Source organism: Panonychus citri, unplaced genomic scaffold (genome assembly GCF_014898815.1).
Source record: "Panonychus citri isolate SS breed McGregor unplaced genomic scaffold, ASM1489881v1 Contig00134, whole genome shotgun sequence".
Lineage (NCBI taxonomy): Eukaryota > Metazoa > Arthropoda > Arachnida > Trombidiformes > Tetranychidae > Panonychus > Panonychus citri.
Genome location: NW_026515539.1, coordinates 3,158,228 through 3,176,968, shown reverse-complemented (window position 1 = coordinate 3,176,968; position 18,741 = coordinate 3,158,228). Strand labels below are relative to the sequence as shown.

Genomic DNA, 18,741 nt, shown 5'->3' with positions numbered 1-18,741 from the left:
TACACCCCACTCTCTTACACCCACTTTTTTTTCATCACTTGGAGCATTTGTTACTCTGTTTACAGTTTTTGCATTCACTTTGCATGATACATCAATCAAGTTGAATTTTTCTCATCTGAAACATTTATCAGACCAACTCAGGGAGTCGAATGGTAAATGGTAAAATTTTCACAAGATTTTCATCTTTGGCTGTGAAAAATGTTCATTTTCAATTGAAATTACAGGAAAATCTGTTATTTTCATGTTGAATTTGTATTCCCCATGAATTTGAGTGGTTGATGCAAAAATAAAATCTTTATAAGTTGTAACATTTGATGTAATATTTATTGAATCAAATTGAGTTTTACAGGATAATAGTTTTCTTTCATGAACTTTCTTGCCTCACAACTTTAATATAAATGATGCTCCTTTAAATATAAAAGTTCCTGTTGATTTGTTGAAAGGCAAATAAATTGTTTAATCCTCTTCTTAATCATCCAGCTCATTATGGAAACGATTAATTATAACATTAATAATTCTGATTATTAAATATCATCAAAACTTGTATGAGTTTCGCTGAGTTTTGAGTTTGAACAAAAAAAGTAATGATGACAAATCACTCGGAATAAAGGTAAATATTAACATGGAAAGTTAATGAGTTTTGTCGCTTTTATGGTCACAATTTGTTCAATTATCTGATTAGATCACGCGTTTCGATTATCTCAATATATCTCTTGATTGTTATATTGACTTTGTTCACAGATTTTCAAGGTCAAAACTATTCAGGTTGATAGAGATTCGTTTTCAGGGAACATTCATTTAACCTGAAAGTTGTGAACTCGATTCTTTATTATCGTGACTCTAAAAACTATTGGCAAACCTTAAGATACATTTTGTTACATTTGTAAAGAAAAATCAGGTGAATTTTTTTTCTTTTCCTCATGAAATAGTTCAACTCATGAAGAGATAATTCTGATTGACAGGTAATGATGATAGTAAAAGTATTATCCTAACCGTAAGACAATCAAACAAGTTTCCCAAATAATAGATAAAAACAATAACAGGTAATCAATCTGCTTCTTTCCTTGAAACTCTGAAAATTCCTTGTTTCAGTTGAGATTCACAATTTCTCGATCAGAGTATTCTGATAGGTTGACATCATGGTGATACTATTTGTTAACTTCAACCATCATGATAATCATTTTAATTTGTTGGATATAAATTGTGATGAAGAGTAGAAAAAACTTTCAAAGTTTTTAAGTTGAAAATTCTGGTGGAAACATTAACTCACAATTCTGAATGATTCAGATGAGAGAAAACAAACTTTTTTTGGTTAACAAATCATATGGTAATCATGATCAACTAATTGCTCTGAATTCCTGGATTTCGGTGACTTTTTAGTCTCCCGTTGTATCTTCATTTCCAATTCTCACTCTGATGAACAGAAATTAATTACTCAGTAAAAGTTTAATTAGATTAGCACATTTGTTCAACATTATTATCATCTCTAATGCAGAATGATGTAACTTTGTTTGACTCATTTATCGTCAGAATCACCAGAAACTTTTTCCGATGCCAGGGAACTGAACTTTGAGATTAGAACAAAAAAAAGAAACGAAAAAAAAAACATTAGAATATAATTCCAACTATATGAGAACATTCAATTAGATGTGATCTTTAAGAATCGACAAAATCAACAGAGAGATAAATTGTTGCTATTGGATCGAACAATTGAATTATTGCTGATTAAGATCGATCGTTGATTCAGAACTTTTTTTTATTTATTCGAGATTCGGTTTCGTCTCTTTTTTTTTGCTACTGAACGATTACCGGAATATCGTCATGTTGGTTTCGAGAAAGGTAATTCAATGTACTGAATTTCTCATGAGGATTGTGGGTGAAATTTTCTTCTCCTTTTTTTTTACTTCATCAAATTCTTATGGGTTTGAAATTTATCCTCATAATTTAAAATTCTCACGAAATATCACAATTACCGGATGGTTATCATTATTTAACCTGAGAAATTCTGTTCTGATTCTGATTGATTTTCTGAGCAACTACTTTGTAAATTGTTATCTCACATAATCATTATAATGGTAACTCAATGGTAATCAAGATACATTATCAATTTAGCCTGATTAATGTTTGGTTACATCGGAAATTATCAGAATACATCCAATTCCAAAAATTCAGAATATTCTATCAATGATTATCCTGCATTGGTGTAATGATGAAAATAATTAGATTCATATTGAAAATGTTTATAATGTGTAACCATTTTCACCATCAAGATGAATCTCTGTCAATGATTTTTAGATTTTGATTTCCTATTGTAAATGATCAGCATCATGATTGGAACCACATGAAACTTTCATATCCATTTCCGGCTTATTATTTACTACTCTCTACTCACCCTGAGTAGATATAATGATTATCTCATGGTCGGAATATATTCTTATCATCATGTTTATCGTTTATATTTTGTCAGGTTAACTTTCTGAATTCAATACATGATGATAACTTGTTGACAGTTAAAACTTTTCCATCAAAACAATTACCTTGATCAGATGATTAAGTGAATCTAAGCAAATTTTCATCTCGATCATAATTCTGACCAAAATTACATGATGATGACATGATGAATGAGATGAAAAGACCAGAAAAAAGTTCATTTCTCATCATTATAATAGTTAAATTTTTGGTATCATAACTCAATCAGATAATCATGTTGATCATCATCATGAAAATTGATTCTGGATGAAAAAAAGTTTTGACATGAGGGATAAAAGTTCATTTTTATATTCTGATCATGATTTAATATTCATTCATCTATTCATGCAAAAAATATGTTAACTGATTGAAATATTACCTGATAATAATTATATTATCAAAATGATTAAGGTTAAACCAAATCTTTTCATCAAAAATTGATTAATTAATCAACTAATTTATGGTTGAATGTTGATAAACCCATTGAATTGAATGAAAACTTTTACTCACTTGATTTGTTTGTTGATTTTTCTTTAATTGTACCATTTAATTGCTGACGAGATGTCGATGAGATTAACGATCTTGATTGAGATGGGCTATTGTTAATTGTTGTTGATCCATTAATCTTTAAATCTGTTTTCACAATTGATATTTCAGTTGTCAATTTAGTTGGTGATGTTTGATTTGCAACAATCAAGGATTGACTTTCAGTATGATTATTTTCAATACTTGTTGTGAACGTTATCGTTGATGATTTAATTGTTGTATCCTTTGAACTAATCAAATTGATTCCTGATGAATTTGTCTGATTAACACTGACGATTAATTGACCCAAGGTCACCAATGGTAAACAAACCAACAATAACAATATCCACATTGAGCTGATCATTGTGAGTGTATGTGTATGTGTATGTTTTAAATGTAAACAATTAAGAAAATGTTGATTTGATGAAAGGCAAACAATTAATCCAATAAGAGAAAGAAAAATTTGATATCCAACAATCTAAATTAATTGTAGTCTATGGTGGAAACTAAATCAAGACACTTTATCACTTCAATTCACATTATGTTCAAATTCACAATCAGTTATTTTAATGAAGATGATGAACACAATCAAATTATAATCACAATTTAACAATGACAGTAGTTAATTACATTGTTGTATCAATGATGACAAAGGTGATGATTAACTTGTAACAATCAAAATTTGTATCTAAAAAAACAACACAAAGTTTTTTTTATTAATGTAGTCACGTTAACGTGATTTATGATTATTGTTGTAATTTAAATTGTTTGACAAATTCGTTAATTAATCAATTATAAATTACGATGAATATTATATTGGTTAAAGTTTATTAGGTCGATAAAAAAATTCTAATTCTATTATAACTCTTTTTATTTGCTCTCTTACTCTTTTGGTCTCTCATTGTTATCAGACATTTATACGAGATTCTGAAACATTCAGTTCGACTCCATGTTCAGAACTGGTGGTCTCCATGTAATTCCCATGTTCAGTTGGTTTCTATAGTTACTCAGAATTTTATCTTCCTCCTCATCATCAGACAGAATCTCATTCTCACCAAGAACTCTGTAAATTTTTATCATCACTTTTTTTCTGTTTTCTCAAGCTTATTATTGTATATCTGAGATCGAAATTATTGTCAGAACTTTTTTATTCAATTTCTTATGAAATATTGAACTTTTTTCCTCTTTACTAGTCCATCGTGTTAATCTTATCATGAGAGTTGTATGGATGAATCTGAAGGCATCAATTCTGGTCGTTTGTTGTATTGATTCAATGTTGGAAATTAGTTATTTACTTTTCTCATGATAATCAGTTGATAGTTAATTTTGTTGTCTTTCTGTCTCTCTATTGCCACCATGTAATTCAGTTCACTCGGTTGATTCATGAAGATTTTTATTTACAAAGGTTACACAAAAGATATACACGGAATGAAAATAATTACTACATGAAAGTAAATAATGTTTCCTTTTCCAGGGGAATGAGAAATTTCAGAACTTTTTTCTTTGTTTTATAAAGTTCTATTAGATGAAATTTCCAGTTGAAACTGAACTTTTCTCAGTTATTTCATCTTCTAAAAGATAAAAATTTGATCAAGATTATAAATTTAACCTTGTAGATGTTATTTTCTTAATCGGATCATGATAAATATGATGAAATCCTCAACTAATTATTTGGAATTAACTGAGTTGAATGAATGAAAAAAGAAACTCATCCAATTATCTGATCACAGGTAACAAAGTAACTTTTTCTTGGATCACAATCAGTCAATGATTAAATTTAATCTAATTGTTCACCTTGATACATGACAATTTAGTAAACAATTCATTGATTATTTAAATTTTATCAAACTTATTATAATTGATTGAGAGATTAAAGTTACAACATTTTCTTTGGAATATTTTTTTCTCGTTAAGGTAAAAAGTTGAAGGGAAAAATATTGAATAAAAAAGCTGAACCATAACCATGAAGACGATGGTGAAATTCATGATTTATGCGAGTTTTTCATGAAAAAATAAGTTCAGTCATGAGTCTAATTGTTTCAGTATAGATTATTTGATATTCAAAAGTGGGAAACAAATCGATGAAGGTGAAAGGTTAAAAGGTTAATCATCAGTAACTCACAGAGATTTATGGTTAATGATATTAATTAATAATCAAATGAACTTGTAACATTGTAACAATATATAACAAGATCTTTATTTGCCCTCATGTTAATTGTGGTGTGATTAATGTTTCACTCTGATTAACAATCAACTTAACTCGGTGGATTAGATTATGTTGATTATTAAATTGCAAAGAGTATGGGATTGGATTTGAAGGAAGACAATTAAAGATTAGATGAGATCAACAAACATCTTTATGACATTTTCCTTTTCGCATTCTCTTTGCATTTTATCAGCATCTTTTCATCTTCCTCATCATCTTAATCATCATTATCAGTCTTTTTTCCCTTCACTTTCATTATTCTTGAGCTTTTATTTTATTTCTTCTTGATGTTCTCTCTCTCTCTCTCTTTATATTTTTATCTTCATCTTCATCATGTTGACTTGATGCTTGCTCTCCATCACTTTTACTCATCCTCATCATCTCAAGTATCCATCTTAATGTTGTTGTTGTTGTTGTTTATATGATAACAATAATGCCTTCCTCAAAGTGATGAACATGATGATGTAAGACGAGATGTTTACAATCAGAGGAAGATATTGTTGATGATGATGAGGAAGATGAAAAAAAATCACCGTTAACATCAAGAAGGAAATGAGTTTCATCATAATCAACATGAAAACCTTTTATAACTGAAACTCTCACGTTGACCATTATCAATAAACACCATCATCATCATCATCATAATCATCATCATCATTATCATCTAATGAAATCCAAACAATTTAAAATGTAATCTTTTCTATTAACCAATTTACAAAAAAAAACCCTTTCATCTGATATGAACAATCAACTTAATCAGTAGCCAATAAAATATTGGCTAATATGAAAATGTATCCATAAAAAAAGGTCAATCATCTCAACAATTTGACCTTTAGATTGAAACCAATCATTAAAAGAGGAATCAAGTTAATTGTTATAACAATGATCAAGATGAAAGAGTGATGATCATCATAATGATGATGAAGAAGGTGGTAAAAGTAGGAGGAAGCAAGATGATGATGAAGATGAAGATGATGGTCAGCAAAATATTAAGAAAAATGACCAACTATAAGTTAATATCAAGGTAAAAGATCAACAGAAAAAAAAAATCTATTCCCATCATTAAGATTATTAAATGCTATCAACTAGAAATTATTTCTTTCTCTTTTCTATCTGGCTGATTGTAACAATTAACCAAGACAATCAGTCATAATAACGATAATGAATAATGTTAATCAATTAAATCGCAAGTGATTACAATGATTAAAATACAGAGAAAAAGGGAAATGAAGAGTTAACAATACAATTTATTAATGAGATGAACTGGGATCTTTGTTAACTGTTGGACATTTCGAGTTATTTATTTACATGTAATCATCAGAATCAGTTAATTTAATTTATTATTATTATTAATCATGTAATTTATGATGAACCAGTATTATGGTTATTATCATTATCGTTGATCATTTACTTAATCATCAGTAAAAGAATCAGAATTATAAATTAAACGAATAAAAATGTTGATTAGATTGGATCGATTTCTTTTCTTACTTTGATTGATGAGAAAAAATTAAACACAAAGGGAACTTGTAATTCATTTTCTTGAAACTTTTCATCATTATCTTCATCTTTAATCATCATCTTCATCACCATCATCGTCATCGTCATCATGAGCATCCTCATCTTCACTTTTATTGAATAGTTTGAGCAATTCCTGGTTCCAATTGAAATTAACTGATCACTTGTTAAGTTTATTGTTGCTTGGGATAAGAAACTGAATTTGCCTCAACCTAAATTGTCACAATTAAAGGTTTATAGTTAAATTGTTTTTCTTTTACTTTTAATCAATTATCAGCGAATTGTTTAAATTGTTGAATCTTTCAATTTTTAATCTAATTGTGTCTCCTTCATCCTTGTATTAGGATTTTAATTAGTTTTTCATTATCCAATTAAATGTATTATTTAGCCAATTGTTGAAACTAATTACTGATTAGCTTTGTATTTGTCTTACCAATTAGCTAATCAAACAAAAATCTATCACAATAATTTTCATTCAAAAGTATTACAATCTTACAATTTCTTAATTGTAATGGATTAATTTAGTTGCATTGAAATTAATTAAAACTGAAACTTATTATCAATCGCTAACAATTTAAATAAAGTTGTAAGGGATAAAATTAAAGTTTGATAAAACTTTTTGATCACTACAAAGATGCAAAAATGGATTGCAATTAATTTACATAGCATTTTAAATATTAATTCAAGTTAATTTAGTTAGCTGATTGTAATCATGTAAGAATTACATATGTAAATAATTTAAATCAGTTATAATGATCTGGAACAATTTTTTGCCTTTGAATTAGACTTGTAGGTTATTTTGGTTACTGATTATGTTAACAGAATTTGGGTTATGATTAATTCTGATTCTGGATTTAGTTTAATTGTAATTTAAACATTAACATTGGAGATGAATTGATGACTGAGATACTCTTTATCTCTCTCACAATCTTCCTGTTTTTTTTCCTGATCCATGAGATGATAATCAAAGTGAATAACAAATGAGAACTAGAGTGTTGATTATTTTCATTGATTCGGTTCCTTAATAGTGATTTAGGATTTTTTTTTTCATTCTCTTCATTTTTCATCAAAATTTTACAGAATAATAAATGAATTTTTCCTTCTCTTCCTTTTCCTGCTTTCTCTATATGTTTATATCTATTTCTCTCTCATTCTCATCACTATTCAATTGAATATAAATATATTATAAAGGCAAAGTTATAGGTCCATGTTGTTGTTGTCGTCGTTGTGTTGAGTTTATGATTATCATCAACATGTTAGTTTATAAGATGAAGTTTTATCGACAAAAAATATTCTGAATATACATTGGACTTGTTGGTAAATTTGATAAAGGAATTGAGTAAATGAAGTTTTGATTATATGTACAGAGAGATTTTTTTTTCTCGTGAAGTTGATTGTTGCTCTTCCTCCTTTTCCTTTCGTAGTAAATTGTTTGTGTGTGGTGTTGATGATTTTATGATGATTTTACCAGCCAAAGTGATAATTTAATTTAATCGAAGTTATGAAAGTTTATTGTTTTTGATGAGAAAATTAATTCTGAGTGATTGGATAATCAAACAAGTTTGATTTAGTCGATGGTCCAAAGGATATTGACGCCTGAAGGTCCAAGGTTGACACGTCTAGATAATAATAAGAGAAAGATGGATCATTAGATATTAATAGAATTAGTTGGTTAATAATTAAATTTAAAAAATTGTATCTTACCCTAAGAATCCATAATGTTTGGTCTTGATGAAATATAGAAAGATTATTGTGGCATAAAAGACGTTATTTCTTCCCTTTGGTATCTCGAGCACATCATCAGCTTTAACTACGACATCGAAATGAGGAGGATACGTTTTTGTTTGTAGCATGTGAATTTGGATCTTATTAGATTTGTCTTTGCCTAGATTGATAAAATTAAAGTGTGATTAGGATTCATTCAAGTAACTTGGACACCAATTAAAAAAGTTACCATCTAAGATACGGAAATATTGCCCAGTAAAAGCCTTTGTTTCAGGATAATTTGGATTTGATGGAAGCTTGGAATTCATGTAAGTACAAAAGCAATGGCTTATTATCTATGAAAGAAATGAAAGATGATTAGATATGGAAAATTACTCATAGAATGAAAATTGCATTACCTGGGCATCAGAAGGCCATTCTTCCGTCCAAGATTTACCCTTGTATGAATTACCACCATTCCAAACGAAATTACTAAGTTTACGTTTATTTAAGTCTGAAAAATAATATCAATAAATTTTGTATACTTGTTAATAAGGAAAAAGTAATTTCACCTTGTTAACTTACCTTGTAATCTTTTAATTAAATACTCTTGGTGGATTGAAAGTTCTAGATATGGTAAGATAGTTGATAATGTTGGTATTTCTTTAGATTTTAAAGTGGAGAGTTGTCGCACTTGAGATAGTCCAACCTCTGGTAGAATTGGAATGAAAAAAAGGAATAGAGTAAATAACGGGATTAAACGGGTTGATAAAACACAATTGACCTTCAATAAAACTTACCACCAATCAGAGATTCAACTAAACCAGCCTTAATTAACGTTTCGTTAATTTTCTCAATATCTTTTACCACCATGGTTAAGATTGTAGTGTTGATCCAATTTTTAATGTTATCTACCCATTTGGAAAGCTTATTTGGAGGGATATTCAGCCTACAGCAAATCTAGAATCAAATTGAAACAAAGATTAGTATGAGATACAGGAAATGATTTTTAAATCAACTTACTGAATCGGCTGATTCGGTGTTCATGAAAACATTGGAGAAATTTTCATCATTGTCAGCATTGGCGAAAAGAGATGAATCATCCGAAGCATGGTAACTGACATTAGTTAAATCAATCATTGGTTTTTGGAAAGAGAAAGGGCTTTGATTTTGAGTGGCTTGTTGTTCAACTTCACTCATCTGAGTCATCTTTTCTTCGACTTCATCAAATTCTTTTAGATATTTTTTGAGACTTGCTTCATCTTTGATACTGTCTGATAGGGTTGCTGTTGGTGTCATTCGTCGTCTCAATAGGCTTTCATCGAAAGAATTTTCTAAAGATTCAAAGGTGTTATTCGGTAAATGCCAAGAGGCGTTGAAGCTTAGGTTACTTGGTGTAGAAGTATAAAAAGAGGAATTGAGAGCAGCTTTACCCATCCAAAGAGAACTCGTAATCGGTGGGGTTGCAGGTGAATCTTTATCAGGTAAAATAGAAAATTTTGGCGATGCAAAAGTCATAGGGGTAGATTGTTTACCAGTAGTGTTTATAACTTTATCTCGAGATAAGGCAGAAGAATTGAAATCTCTGAATCCTATTTCGTTATCTGCTATTCTAAATAATTTTTTCTGTTCAATAGTAACTTCAATAGGCTTCATCCAAAGACGTAACCATGAGTGGAGATACAGATCATAAACAACATTTACACCAAATAGTAGGAATAATGTAATTTCTATAGAGAACAAAAAAGAAAGATGAAAATTTCCAAAGAGAAAAAGTCAATAACATTAAAAAAGAAGAACAAGAAAATAAACAATCTAAATGAGAGAAAACCTCAAATGAGTTTAATCAACTTACCAATACCAAAAATAACCTGAAGAAATGCGGAAGATGTAATATAAGAACTAAACACGCCAGTGTAACTGTAAGAGAAGCAAAACAATAGAGTCACATATTTGAAGGTTAAATGAGACAAAATAGAATAATAATTTAATTACTTACATGTCAAGTGATAGGAAAAGAACGACAATCAAATTAGCTAATCCCCAATAAAGAGCTTCTTTAGCGACTTTAACATGTTTCCTTCTTTCAATGATCATTTCCATTGTAACTAAATTCAAAGAACTAAAAGAAACAAAGAGAACAGATTAGAAGAGCCACAGTAACAAGGTAACAATTTCATCTAATCACAATTTACCTTGCATTGACAGACATTATTTAAATAACAATTAAGTTAATCAACACCAAAAATGGTTCCCTCTCAAAGTGAATTTCAAAAGCACTTCAGCTGACCAATTAGTCGATATCGATACTATCGAATATTCGCGATCAAAAGCTCCACCTGGTGGTTGAGAAAATTACTTATGATCATATGGGTGAAATTTAGATTTTTAAATTGATCCAATTTATTTTGATTCGTTTTCTAATTTAAATTGTTGACAATTTAAAATGTCTTTTGGATTTCTTTCTAGATTAACTGTTAAGCCTGTTGTGTCTAATTTCGTCCGGCGATGTTCCTCTTTGGATCAACCTGTTCCTGATATGGAAAATCCTTACAAAAAGAGTAAAACTCAATGTATTCTATGTAAATATAAGATAGAACTTAACTATAAGGTAATGTGATTTTTTTCTTCTTTTTTTATTTTGAACAATTTAAATGTTTGATTGGTTTTTTTTGTGATCATTTTCTGGTCTTTTGTTATTCCTTTAACTAATGAGTTTGTTTTGTCTTTTTGTTTTATTCATTTTGCTTTGTAGAATCCAAGACTTTTAAGTCAATTCGTCTCACCTTTAACTGGAAATATTTATGATAAACATATAACTGGTCTTTGTGAAGCTCAACAAGGAAAATTAGTTGATATGATTCGAAAATCTCGATACAATGGTTTAATGCCTGTCATATTCAGAGATCCCAAGTTTAAAAATGACCCGAAACTATTTGACCCAACAAGACCAATTCGACCAAATCCCTATTAGAGTTCCCAATCAACTTTAACCCAGAAACCCAAGAAAATTAAATTAGAAAATAACTTTAGAAAACCCAAAAGGTTAAAAAAGTATCAATCAACAAAATTTACCGAAACAAATACATGTATTATTGTTAATAATATAATATAAAAAATTAGTTGTTAAAACATCAAGTAAATTATAATAACAATGATTGAATATGAAAAAATTAAAAAATCAAATTTACATGTACATGATGAAAACAATTTGACATAACATAATTAATAGAGACAATCCATTGACCATCAAAACGTATAAACGACAAAAATTAATGAGTATTACTCCTTAATTACCAAATTAAACTCTATTAATAATTTGATTAAATGGATCTAATATTCAATGGAATTGATAAAATGAAATTGTTGATCGTTTTCAGAATATCTTGTGAATAAACCTCAATGATTATCAATTAATAGTTTGTCACTTAATTTACTCACTTTTCACCTTCTCGTATTAAAATAAAACCTAATAAAAAAAACAACGAAAAGTGAAAGTTGACATTCGTTCAGCTCATTACGAGTGTTTCGGTAAATAAAGGTGAAAAAACATCTCGTCAGGATATAAAACGAAACAATCAAATGATATTCATTTAGTTGCTATAAACCGACGAATAGATAATAAAAGTTCTGAGTTACCAATCTTATAAATTCCATCATCATCATGAATTATCTCAATTTCTTACAAGTTTTCATCGTTTTCATCGTTCTCAGTCTTTCCTACTGTTCAACAAAAGAAACTTCTGTTTATCATAAGCGACAATCGCCTTGGGGAAATCGAGCTTTGAGTAGGTTATACATGGATAATTTGTCGAACCATAATCTTGAATCGCCGTTCCAAGATGTTGCTTAGAATCATGCTGTTCATCGTAAGCGACAGATTTTCACAGATTCTGCTCTGGTTAAGGGTTTCATAGATCAATTTATGAAAGACTAACACAATTTAAAATGAAAAAACTGAATCTAAATTCTTATTAATAAAAATGACTTTAAATTGTTATTAAATCAGAATTTGTTTCGTAAAAACTTTATTAATGATTCGGTATATTTCTCGATCATATTGCTGATCGAGAAAATCTTTTGTTCTAATCACTTTTAGTAATCAACCAAAAAAGTTTTAAATTACACTTTCTTACTATTGATACTTAATGAGTAATATTCACATTTGAATAGTAAAAAAAAATTGATAACAAAACGAACGAACTAATTAATTGAAATTAATTGTTAACATGAAGATATGATTGTCTTAAAAATTGCGGTCATTTTAAAAGAAAAAGAAAGTCTCCTCTTTCTTTACTTTCTTTTTCATTTTATCTTCTCTTTCTTTTCTTACCTTGTCTTCCTCTTTCTCTCTCACCTACCTGGTTTACCTGGTCCAATAGTTACACCCATTGTTTGGTATTCACCTTATATAACATGTAAATTGGAGTAATTAACAATCCATAAATTAGATAATCTTTTCAATTAATGTACCTTAGCTCAGTTGGAGGTACAATTAGTTAATCAACAATCAGCAACAATGGAGATTAAGTTAATCAAAATGAATAATTTATTTATAGTTTTCAATTGTGCTTTTTTCTTGCTTTGTATAAATAAAGGTAAGTTTTTTTTAGTGTTTACATTTATTGTTTATCATTGGTTTTAATTTGATTGCTTCTGTTTTTGGCTTTTAATTGTTTCAACAGTTAATTCACTAGAATGTTATGTTTGCTCCAATCAAGAAGATAATAAGGATAAATGTGTGGAAACAGTTAAAAATTGTGACGTTGGTCAAGATCGGTGCTTGTCTCAAATCCGATGGGGAAGTAAGTTGACCGTTGGTTTTGTCCATCAACTCATTTTATTTTATTTTTTGTTCTATTTGATTTCATCTTGATTTTTAATTGTTTCCCTTTAATTATCCATATTAGGTACACCTTATTGGGCTCCCAGTGGAGAGAAACAATATTACATTACCAAGAAATGCGCTTCCAAAGAGATTTGTGATCAACAGTATAAGAAACACTTATCCCGATGTGATCGCATTTGGTACAATGATTGGGAATGTGTTGAGTGTTGTACTGGTGATAGATGTAATTACTATGTAACTGTGAGTATTAATTAAGGGTAAAAATTAATTACATGGGAAGTTGATTAATTATTCTGTTTTTGTTTCAACAGCTCAAATCATCTTCTACTTATCCAAACATTTTTATCGTCGCAATTTCCGCTTTTGTTGCTCTGACTCTCTTCAAATGATCTGATACTCAATTGTATTCATTCAATGTGAAATTGATAATCAAACCTTATCAACTACCGTCCAATTCAATGAATCAAAGGCTTAATCAATTACTCAGTATGAGAATCAATTGATTTCCTTTTGGCTCTGTGAACTCTTTTTATACCTGATTTATTATCAGAAAAATAATCCAACATAATAAGGTACAATTAAGAAACTGTATATAAACAATTACTATCTGCATGATTTTCTTAATTTTTACAATGCTTTTTGCCTTAATCAATTGAATTGTCGCAATTTAATAGCTCTGACATCTTGGCCTTTCGTTTTGTAGCCTTAAATTTATAATAATTGGCAAACTTTTCGTGCAACTTACAATCAATTATCTCATCAAAATCAATGTAACCATTCACAAAGTGCACTCTAAATACTCAAGAAATTAACAATTTCCTTTCTATGATCACAATAAAATAATCAATAACTTTAGCAATCAGTGTATTAATATAAACTTAACTTAATGAAAATCAATCGAAACCTTTAACAATTTTATTCTAATTTGATAAAATGATCATGTAATTTTTGAGAGTTCAGCACATTAACAGTGTTTTGGTAAATAAAGGTGAGAAAACATCTCGTCAGAATATAAAACGAAACAATCAAATGATATTCATTTAGTTGCTATAAACCGACGAATAGATAATAAAAGTTCTGAGTTACCAATCTGATAAATTCCATCATCATCATGAATTATCTCAATTTCTTACAAGTTTTCATGGTTTTCATCGTTCTCAGTCTTTCCTACTGTTCAACAAACGAAAATTCTGTTCATCGTAAGCGACAGATTTTCACAGATTCTGTTCTGATTAAGGGTTTCATGGATCAATTTATGAAAGACCAACACACGTGAAAATGAAAAAACTGAATCCAAATTCGTATTATTAATAATAAAAATGAATCTAAATTGTTATTAAATCAGAATTTGTTTCGTAAAAACTTTATTAATGATTCGGTATATTTCTCGATCATATTGCTGATCGAGAAAATCTTTTTGTTCTAATCACTTTTAGTAATTAGTCAAGAAAATGATAAATTTCATCATTTTCTCACTATTACTTGAAGAATAATATTCAGTGAATATTATTCACAATTAATATTTGATTTCAATTAAATTTCCATTTCAATTATTTGTCACGAGAGAAAAAAGTTTCATTTTCTTCCACCAGGTGACCAATTGGAGCTTCTTTCAATTTATATTTGTTTATTTTTCTTTTCCTTTTGTTACCATCAAGTCTTTTAATTGTTGTGTTTTAATTTCTCTTTAATTTAAATTGTCAATATTTATAGATCTTTATCAATTAAAATATGATTTTTAATCACTATAGTTCACATAATCAACATAATTGTGTCAGCTTTTATACTCGCCCATTTCCACCAATGGTGTTTGAGTTGATTGTCATTAAACCAAACAAGTGAATCTCAATTATTTTCATTATTAACTTGAATTTTTCTCTGGTTACATTTATTTTTATTAAATCTATGATTGCTCAAGATTGTTTATTTGGTGAAATAGAAAATCTAAACTAACAAGTAAGTGTAAATTGATTTCTTCTCTGTTAATTTGTTAACTTGTTTCTTTTTTACTTTTCTATTATTCAATATTTGCTCAGGATTTCATGGGAGTCAAAGGACTTTGGACATTGCTGGAACCTGCTGGTTATCCAATCAGTTTGGAAAGTCTTGAGGGTAAAATAATTGCCGTCGATATAAGTATATGGATTAATCAATCGATTAAAGGTATTAGGGATAAAAGAGGAATTCTTGCTGAAAATGCTCATCTTTTGGGTTTATTCAATCGGATCTGTAAATTATTATTTCATAAAATCAAACCTGTCTTCGTATTTGATGGCGGGGCACCAGCTCTAAAGCGACAAACCATTGAAGAGCGACGATTAAGACGAGAAAATATCTTATCCAAGACTAAGAGCAACGTAAACAAAGTCTTAAAGTCTTATATCTCAGATAAATTGCAAAGGAAATTGAATTTGATGAAGATGATGAAAATGGATTTGATGATGTCGGTTTTGGATTGAAAGAATGGACAGCCAAGGATGATGGTGGTATTTTCATTCTTCCTGAAGAATCGCCGATCAAGGATGATAAAGAAAAGAATGAGAAATCAGCTGAAGATGATTGGCAAGACTTTGAGTTCTCTGCTCATCCGAAATTGCGACATTTACAAGACACTTCGCTTATCGATACAGAGTCAGATGATTTTAAAAATTTACCACCGGAGATACGACATGAACTACTTGCTGATATGAGAGAGAAAAAGAAAAGATTGAATAAAGTAGATGATATTCCTAAAGCAACAGACGATTTCTCTAGTTATCAAATGCAAAGGATTCTCGTGAGAAGAAAAATCCAGGAGAAGATGGAAGAAGTTCAAAATGAGATGATTACCAGTATTTCCAACAACGCAGCTTCTAATTTTAGTTCTAACACCGATGGTGGATATCAAGGAATCACTGCTTCGAGAGTGATGTCTGATGATTCTACTCATTTTGTTTACTTGAATAAAAGACGAATGGATGTTAAAGACGAATCGCCAAAATTACTTATGCCTAAAAGACGAAAAGAAGAGCCCCAAAGAGATTTTCGCCCAGCAAAGGCTTATCGAGATCTTTTCTCTTCCATTGAAGAATTTGATTTTGGAATAAAAGAAGAAGTAGAAAAGGAAGGATCAACTTCCCTTCGTGAAAAGTTGAGAAAAGAGATGTCCGATGGACCAACAATCAATATCGAATTCAAACCAATTCGATCAAAATCAAATAAAAGTCCAATCAAATCAAAAGAATCCAACTTTTCTCCCATCAAATCTGTAGTCCATTCTGAAAGTGACAGTCTCTCTGAAGATGATTTCGTTGAAGTTGAAGAGATTCAAGTGAGTGATGACAGTTCAACTGATGAAGAGGAATCTCCATCTAAAGATCAACCTTCACCATCGAGTTCCATCAGCCCGAAAAAAGTAACAGAACCAAGTTCAACTATACCCAATGATCAATCAAGTACACGATTTTCTCCGACAAGATTCAATCTTCAAACAAACAAATCTCATCTGATTAATTTTGATAATCCCATTGCGTCGACTTCTAAAGAAGCAGATAGAATTGAATCACAAATGGCAAATCTATCGACGAAATCAAAGTCTCCTGAGAAATCATATAGATTTTCACCCTCTTCGAAAAAATCTCCTAAACCCGTTGAAAGTGTCCTTTCTTATTTTACAAAGTTAAAGAAGACAAACTCACCCCAAGAGGAAAATATTGATTTAGGAGATGAAATTGATTCAGATGATTCTGATTTGGTCATCGAAAAGGAGATTGTAACACCAGTGAAAAAAACAAAACCATCTGAAGATGTTGAAGTTTTGGACGAACCTGAAACTCCAGTTATAAAAAGTCATCATTTCGCTGAAATCGATACACCAACGTTGAGTAAATCCCCGATTAAAACAATTCCTAGTCACGTATCTCCGATTCAAAGCTCAAAGATTGAACCAAATACCCCGACACCCAAACCATCACCAAAACCAGTACCTCAAGCACCAACTACACCAACAACTCCTAAAACACCAATTATAACTAAATCACCAGTGACACCTAAAACACCAACCACACCAAAGACTCCAATGATGAGAACACCATCTAAACCTACAGTCTCGCCTTTGGTAACACCAATCAAAGTACTCAAATCGCTGGATCGAACCGATGAGATAAATGAACAGATCAGGGATTGTAAAAAGGCCGAAAGGCAGACATCAACTGTCGCCCAAAATATGATCGCCGATTGCCGTGAATTATTATCAATGTTTGGTATTCCCTATGTAATGTCACCAATGGAAGCCGAAGCTCAATGTGCAACACTTGAAATTCAAGGTTTAACCCATGGAACCATAACTGATGACAGTGATGTTTGGCTTTTCGGTGGCAAAACGGTTTTTAAAAATTTCTTCAATCAAAGCAAATATGTAGAAATGTATAGAATAAGTGACATTGAAAAAAAGCTTAAATTAGATCGAGACACAATGATCTGTGTTGCGATGTTAACAGGATGTGATTACACTGATGGTGTCGAAGGTGTTGGAACTGTTAAAGCGACAGAAATTTTGAGTGAATTTCCTGGTAAAGGGATTGAGCGTCTTCGATCATTCGCCGATTGGTGGAGAAGCAAGAAAAAGGGAAACGACAAATCGCCTGGAAATAAATTGCGATCACATCTTTTGAAACTTAATCTAAGTGATAATTTTCCAAGTGATTTAGTTTACAAGGCATTTATTTCACCGATTGTCTTGGATTCAGCAGAGAAATTTTCATGGGGAATGCCGGATCTCGATCTACTTAGACGATATGCTGCTGAAAAGATGCGATGGTCTAAAGAGAAAATCGATTCGACCTTAATTCCAATAATCAAAAAATTAAACGAAAAACAAAATCAACTACGAATCGACCAATTTATCCAACTTCGTTCTAACAATAATAAAATGGCCTATGGGTCCAAACGATTGGCTAATGCAGTCAATAAAATGTCGGGTTTGAGTGAGCCAACAGTTGAAGCAGCACAAACCGATCGACCAGGAATGAGCAAATTACGGGAGAAGGTTAAAAACCAAAGGAAAAAAGGTCGATCAACAATCAATCAACAATCACAACAACAACAACAATCAAGACAAATCAATCAAAAAAAGAAAAGCAAACCTGATAATAAGAATAAAAATAATGGTGCAAGTAAAAGTAAAAAACCTCGAACAAAAATCACAACGGAAACACTTCAACTATCTGATTCCAGTTCAGAAGAGGATTAAATTACTCGTCCAAATCAATTAAAACTGCAACAATTTACTAATCAAAGCATCTTGGAAAATGTTATTTTTTTTGTACAAAAACAAACTAAACCTTTTTAACCCAATATTGTATTTAAAGTTGTATATTTATCTAATTTCATCTGTGTTACGCTTTAAATTTGTAAATTAATTAAAGCTCAATCAAATTGGAAATTAAAAGTACAGTCGAAATTCATTTTAATTGCAATTAAATTAAATTCT

The 18,741-nt window shown here is 30.0% G+C and overlaps 5 protein-coding genes across 5 annotated transcripts in view; 3 read left to right on the top strand and 2 right to left on the bottom strand.

Annotated features, from left to right (window-relative positions):
* Positions 1 to 3,934, bottom strand: part of LOC128391006 (synaptogenesis protein syg-2-like) — a 105,566-nt gene extending 101,632 nt beyond the window's left edge. Inside the window, exon 1 of the mRNA XM_053350830.1 lies at positions 2,980 to 3,934. Within this exon, the coding sequence (XP_053206805.1) occupies positions 2,980 to 3,358 (379 nt within the window). The 5' untranslated portion in view covers positions 3,359 to 3,934. The remainder of the gene's footprint in view (positions 1 to 2,979) is intronic.
* A 4,040-nt stretch (positions 3,935 to 7,974) lies between these two features.
* On the bottom strand, positions 7,975 to 10,725 carry LOC128391112 (transmembrane protein 209-like). The gene is made up of 10 exons (XM_053350959.1): positions 10,618 to 10,725; positions 10,422 to 10,544; positions 10,278 to 10,342; positions 9,446 to 10,152; positions 9,223 to 9,382; positions 9,008 to 9,133; positions 8,842 to 8,936; positions 8,673 to 8,778; positions 8,423 to 8,603; positions 7,975 to 8,337 (listed from the first exon to the last, which is right to left on the bottom strand). Exons 1-10 carry the CDS (start codon positions 10,632 to 10,634, stop codon positions 8,286 to 8,288), a joined length of 1,632 nt encoding a protein of 543 aa, XP_053206934.1. The 5' UTR covers positions 10,635 to 10,725; the 3' UTR covers positions 7,975 to 8,285.
* Positions 10,726 to 10,786: 61 nt separating this feature from the next.
* Positions 10,787 to 11,841, top strand: LOC128391113 (28S ribosomal protein S18c, mitochondrial-like). Its single transcript, XM_053350960.1, has 2 exons — positions 10,787 to 11,033; positions 11,178 to 11,841. Exons 1-2 carry the CDS (start codon positions 10,869 to 10,871, stop codon positions 11,394 to 11,396), a joined length of 384 nt encoding a protein of 127 aa, XP_053206935.1. The 5' UTR covers positions 10,787 to 10,868; the 3' UTR covers positions 11,397 to 11,841.
* Positions 11,842 to 12,787: 946 nt separating this feature from the next.
* Positions 12,788 to 14,126, top strand: LOC128391282 (uncharacterized). Its single transcript, XM_053351135.1, has 4 exons — positions 12,788 to 13,020; positions 13,108 to 13,227; positions 13,333 to 13,511; positions 13,583 to 14,126. Exons 1-4 carry the CDS (start codon positions 12,942 to 12,944, stop codon positions 13,658 to 13,660), a joined length of 456 nt encoding a protein of 151 aa, XP_053207110.1. The 5' UTR covers positions 12,788 to 12,941; the 3' UTR covers positions 13,661 to 14,126.
* Positions 14,127 to 14,904: 778 nt separating this feature from the next.
* Positions 14,905 to 18,715, top strand: LOC128391125 (DNA excision repair protein ERCC-5 homolog). Its single transcript, XM_053350972.1, is given in 3 exon segments — positions 14,905 to 15,227; positions 15,308 to 15,665; positions 15,668 to 18,715. Coding segments are annotated over 2 exon segments (3,186 nt in total). The 5' UTR covers positions 14,905 to 15,227; positions 15,308 to 15,313; the 3' UTR covers positions 18,502 to 18,715.
* Positions 18,716 to 18,741: the final 26 nt, after the last annotated feature.

What these genes read in the sequence shown, in the direction of transcription:
- LOC128391112 (XM_053350959.1), bottom strand. An exon ending in CTTTTCCTATCACTTGACAT is followed by an intron (nt 10,343 to 10,421) that starts GTAAGTAATTAA and finishes CTTCTCTTACAG; the next exon opens with TTACACTGGCGTGTTTAGTT. An exon ending in AATGGCCTTCTGATGCCCAG is followed by an intron (nt 8,779 to 8,841) that starts GTAATGCAATTT and finishes TTTCTTTCATAG; the next exon opens with ATAATAAGCCATTGCTTTTG.
- LOC128391113 (XM_053350960.1), top strand. Translation starts at nt 10,869, where the DNA reads ATGTCTTTTGGATTTCTTTCTAGATTAACTGTTAAGCCTGTTGTGTCT. An exon ending in AGATAGAACTTAACTATAAG is followed by an intron (nt 11,034 to 11,177) that starts GTAATGTGATTT and finishes TTTGCTTTGTAG; the next exon opens with AATCCAAGACTTTTAAGTCA.
- LOC128391282 (XM_053351135.1), top strand. Translation starts at nt 12,942, where the DNA reads ATGGAGATTAAGTTAATCAAAATGAATAATTTATTTATAGTTTTCAAT. An exon ending in CTTGCTTTGTATAAATAAAG is followed by an intron (nt 13,021 to 13,107) that starts GTAAGTTTTTTT and finishes TTGTTTCAACAG; the next exon opens with TTAATTCACTAGAATGTTAT. An exon ending in GTCTCAAATCCGATGGGGAA is followed by an intron (nt 13,228 to 13,332) that starts GTAAGTTGACCG and finishes TATCCATATTAG; the next exon opens with GTACACCTTATTGGGCTCCC.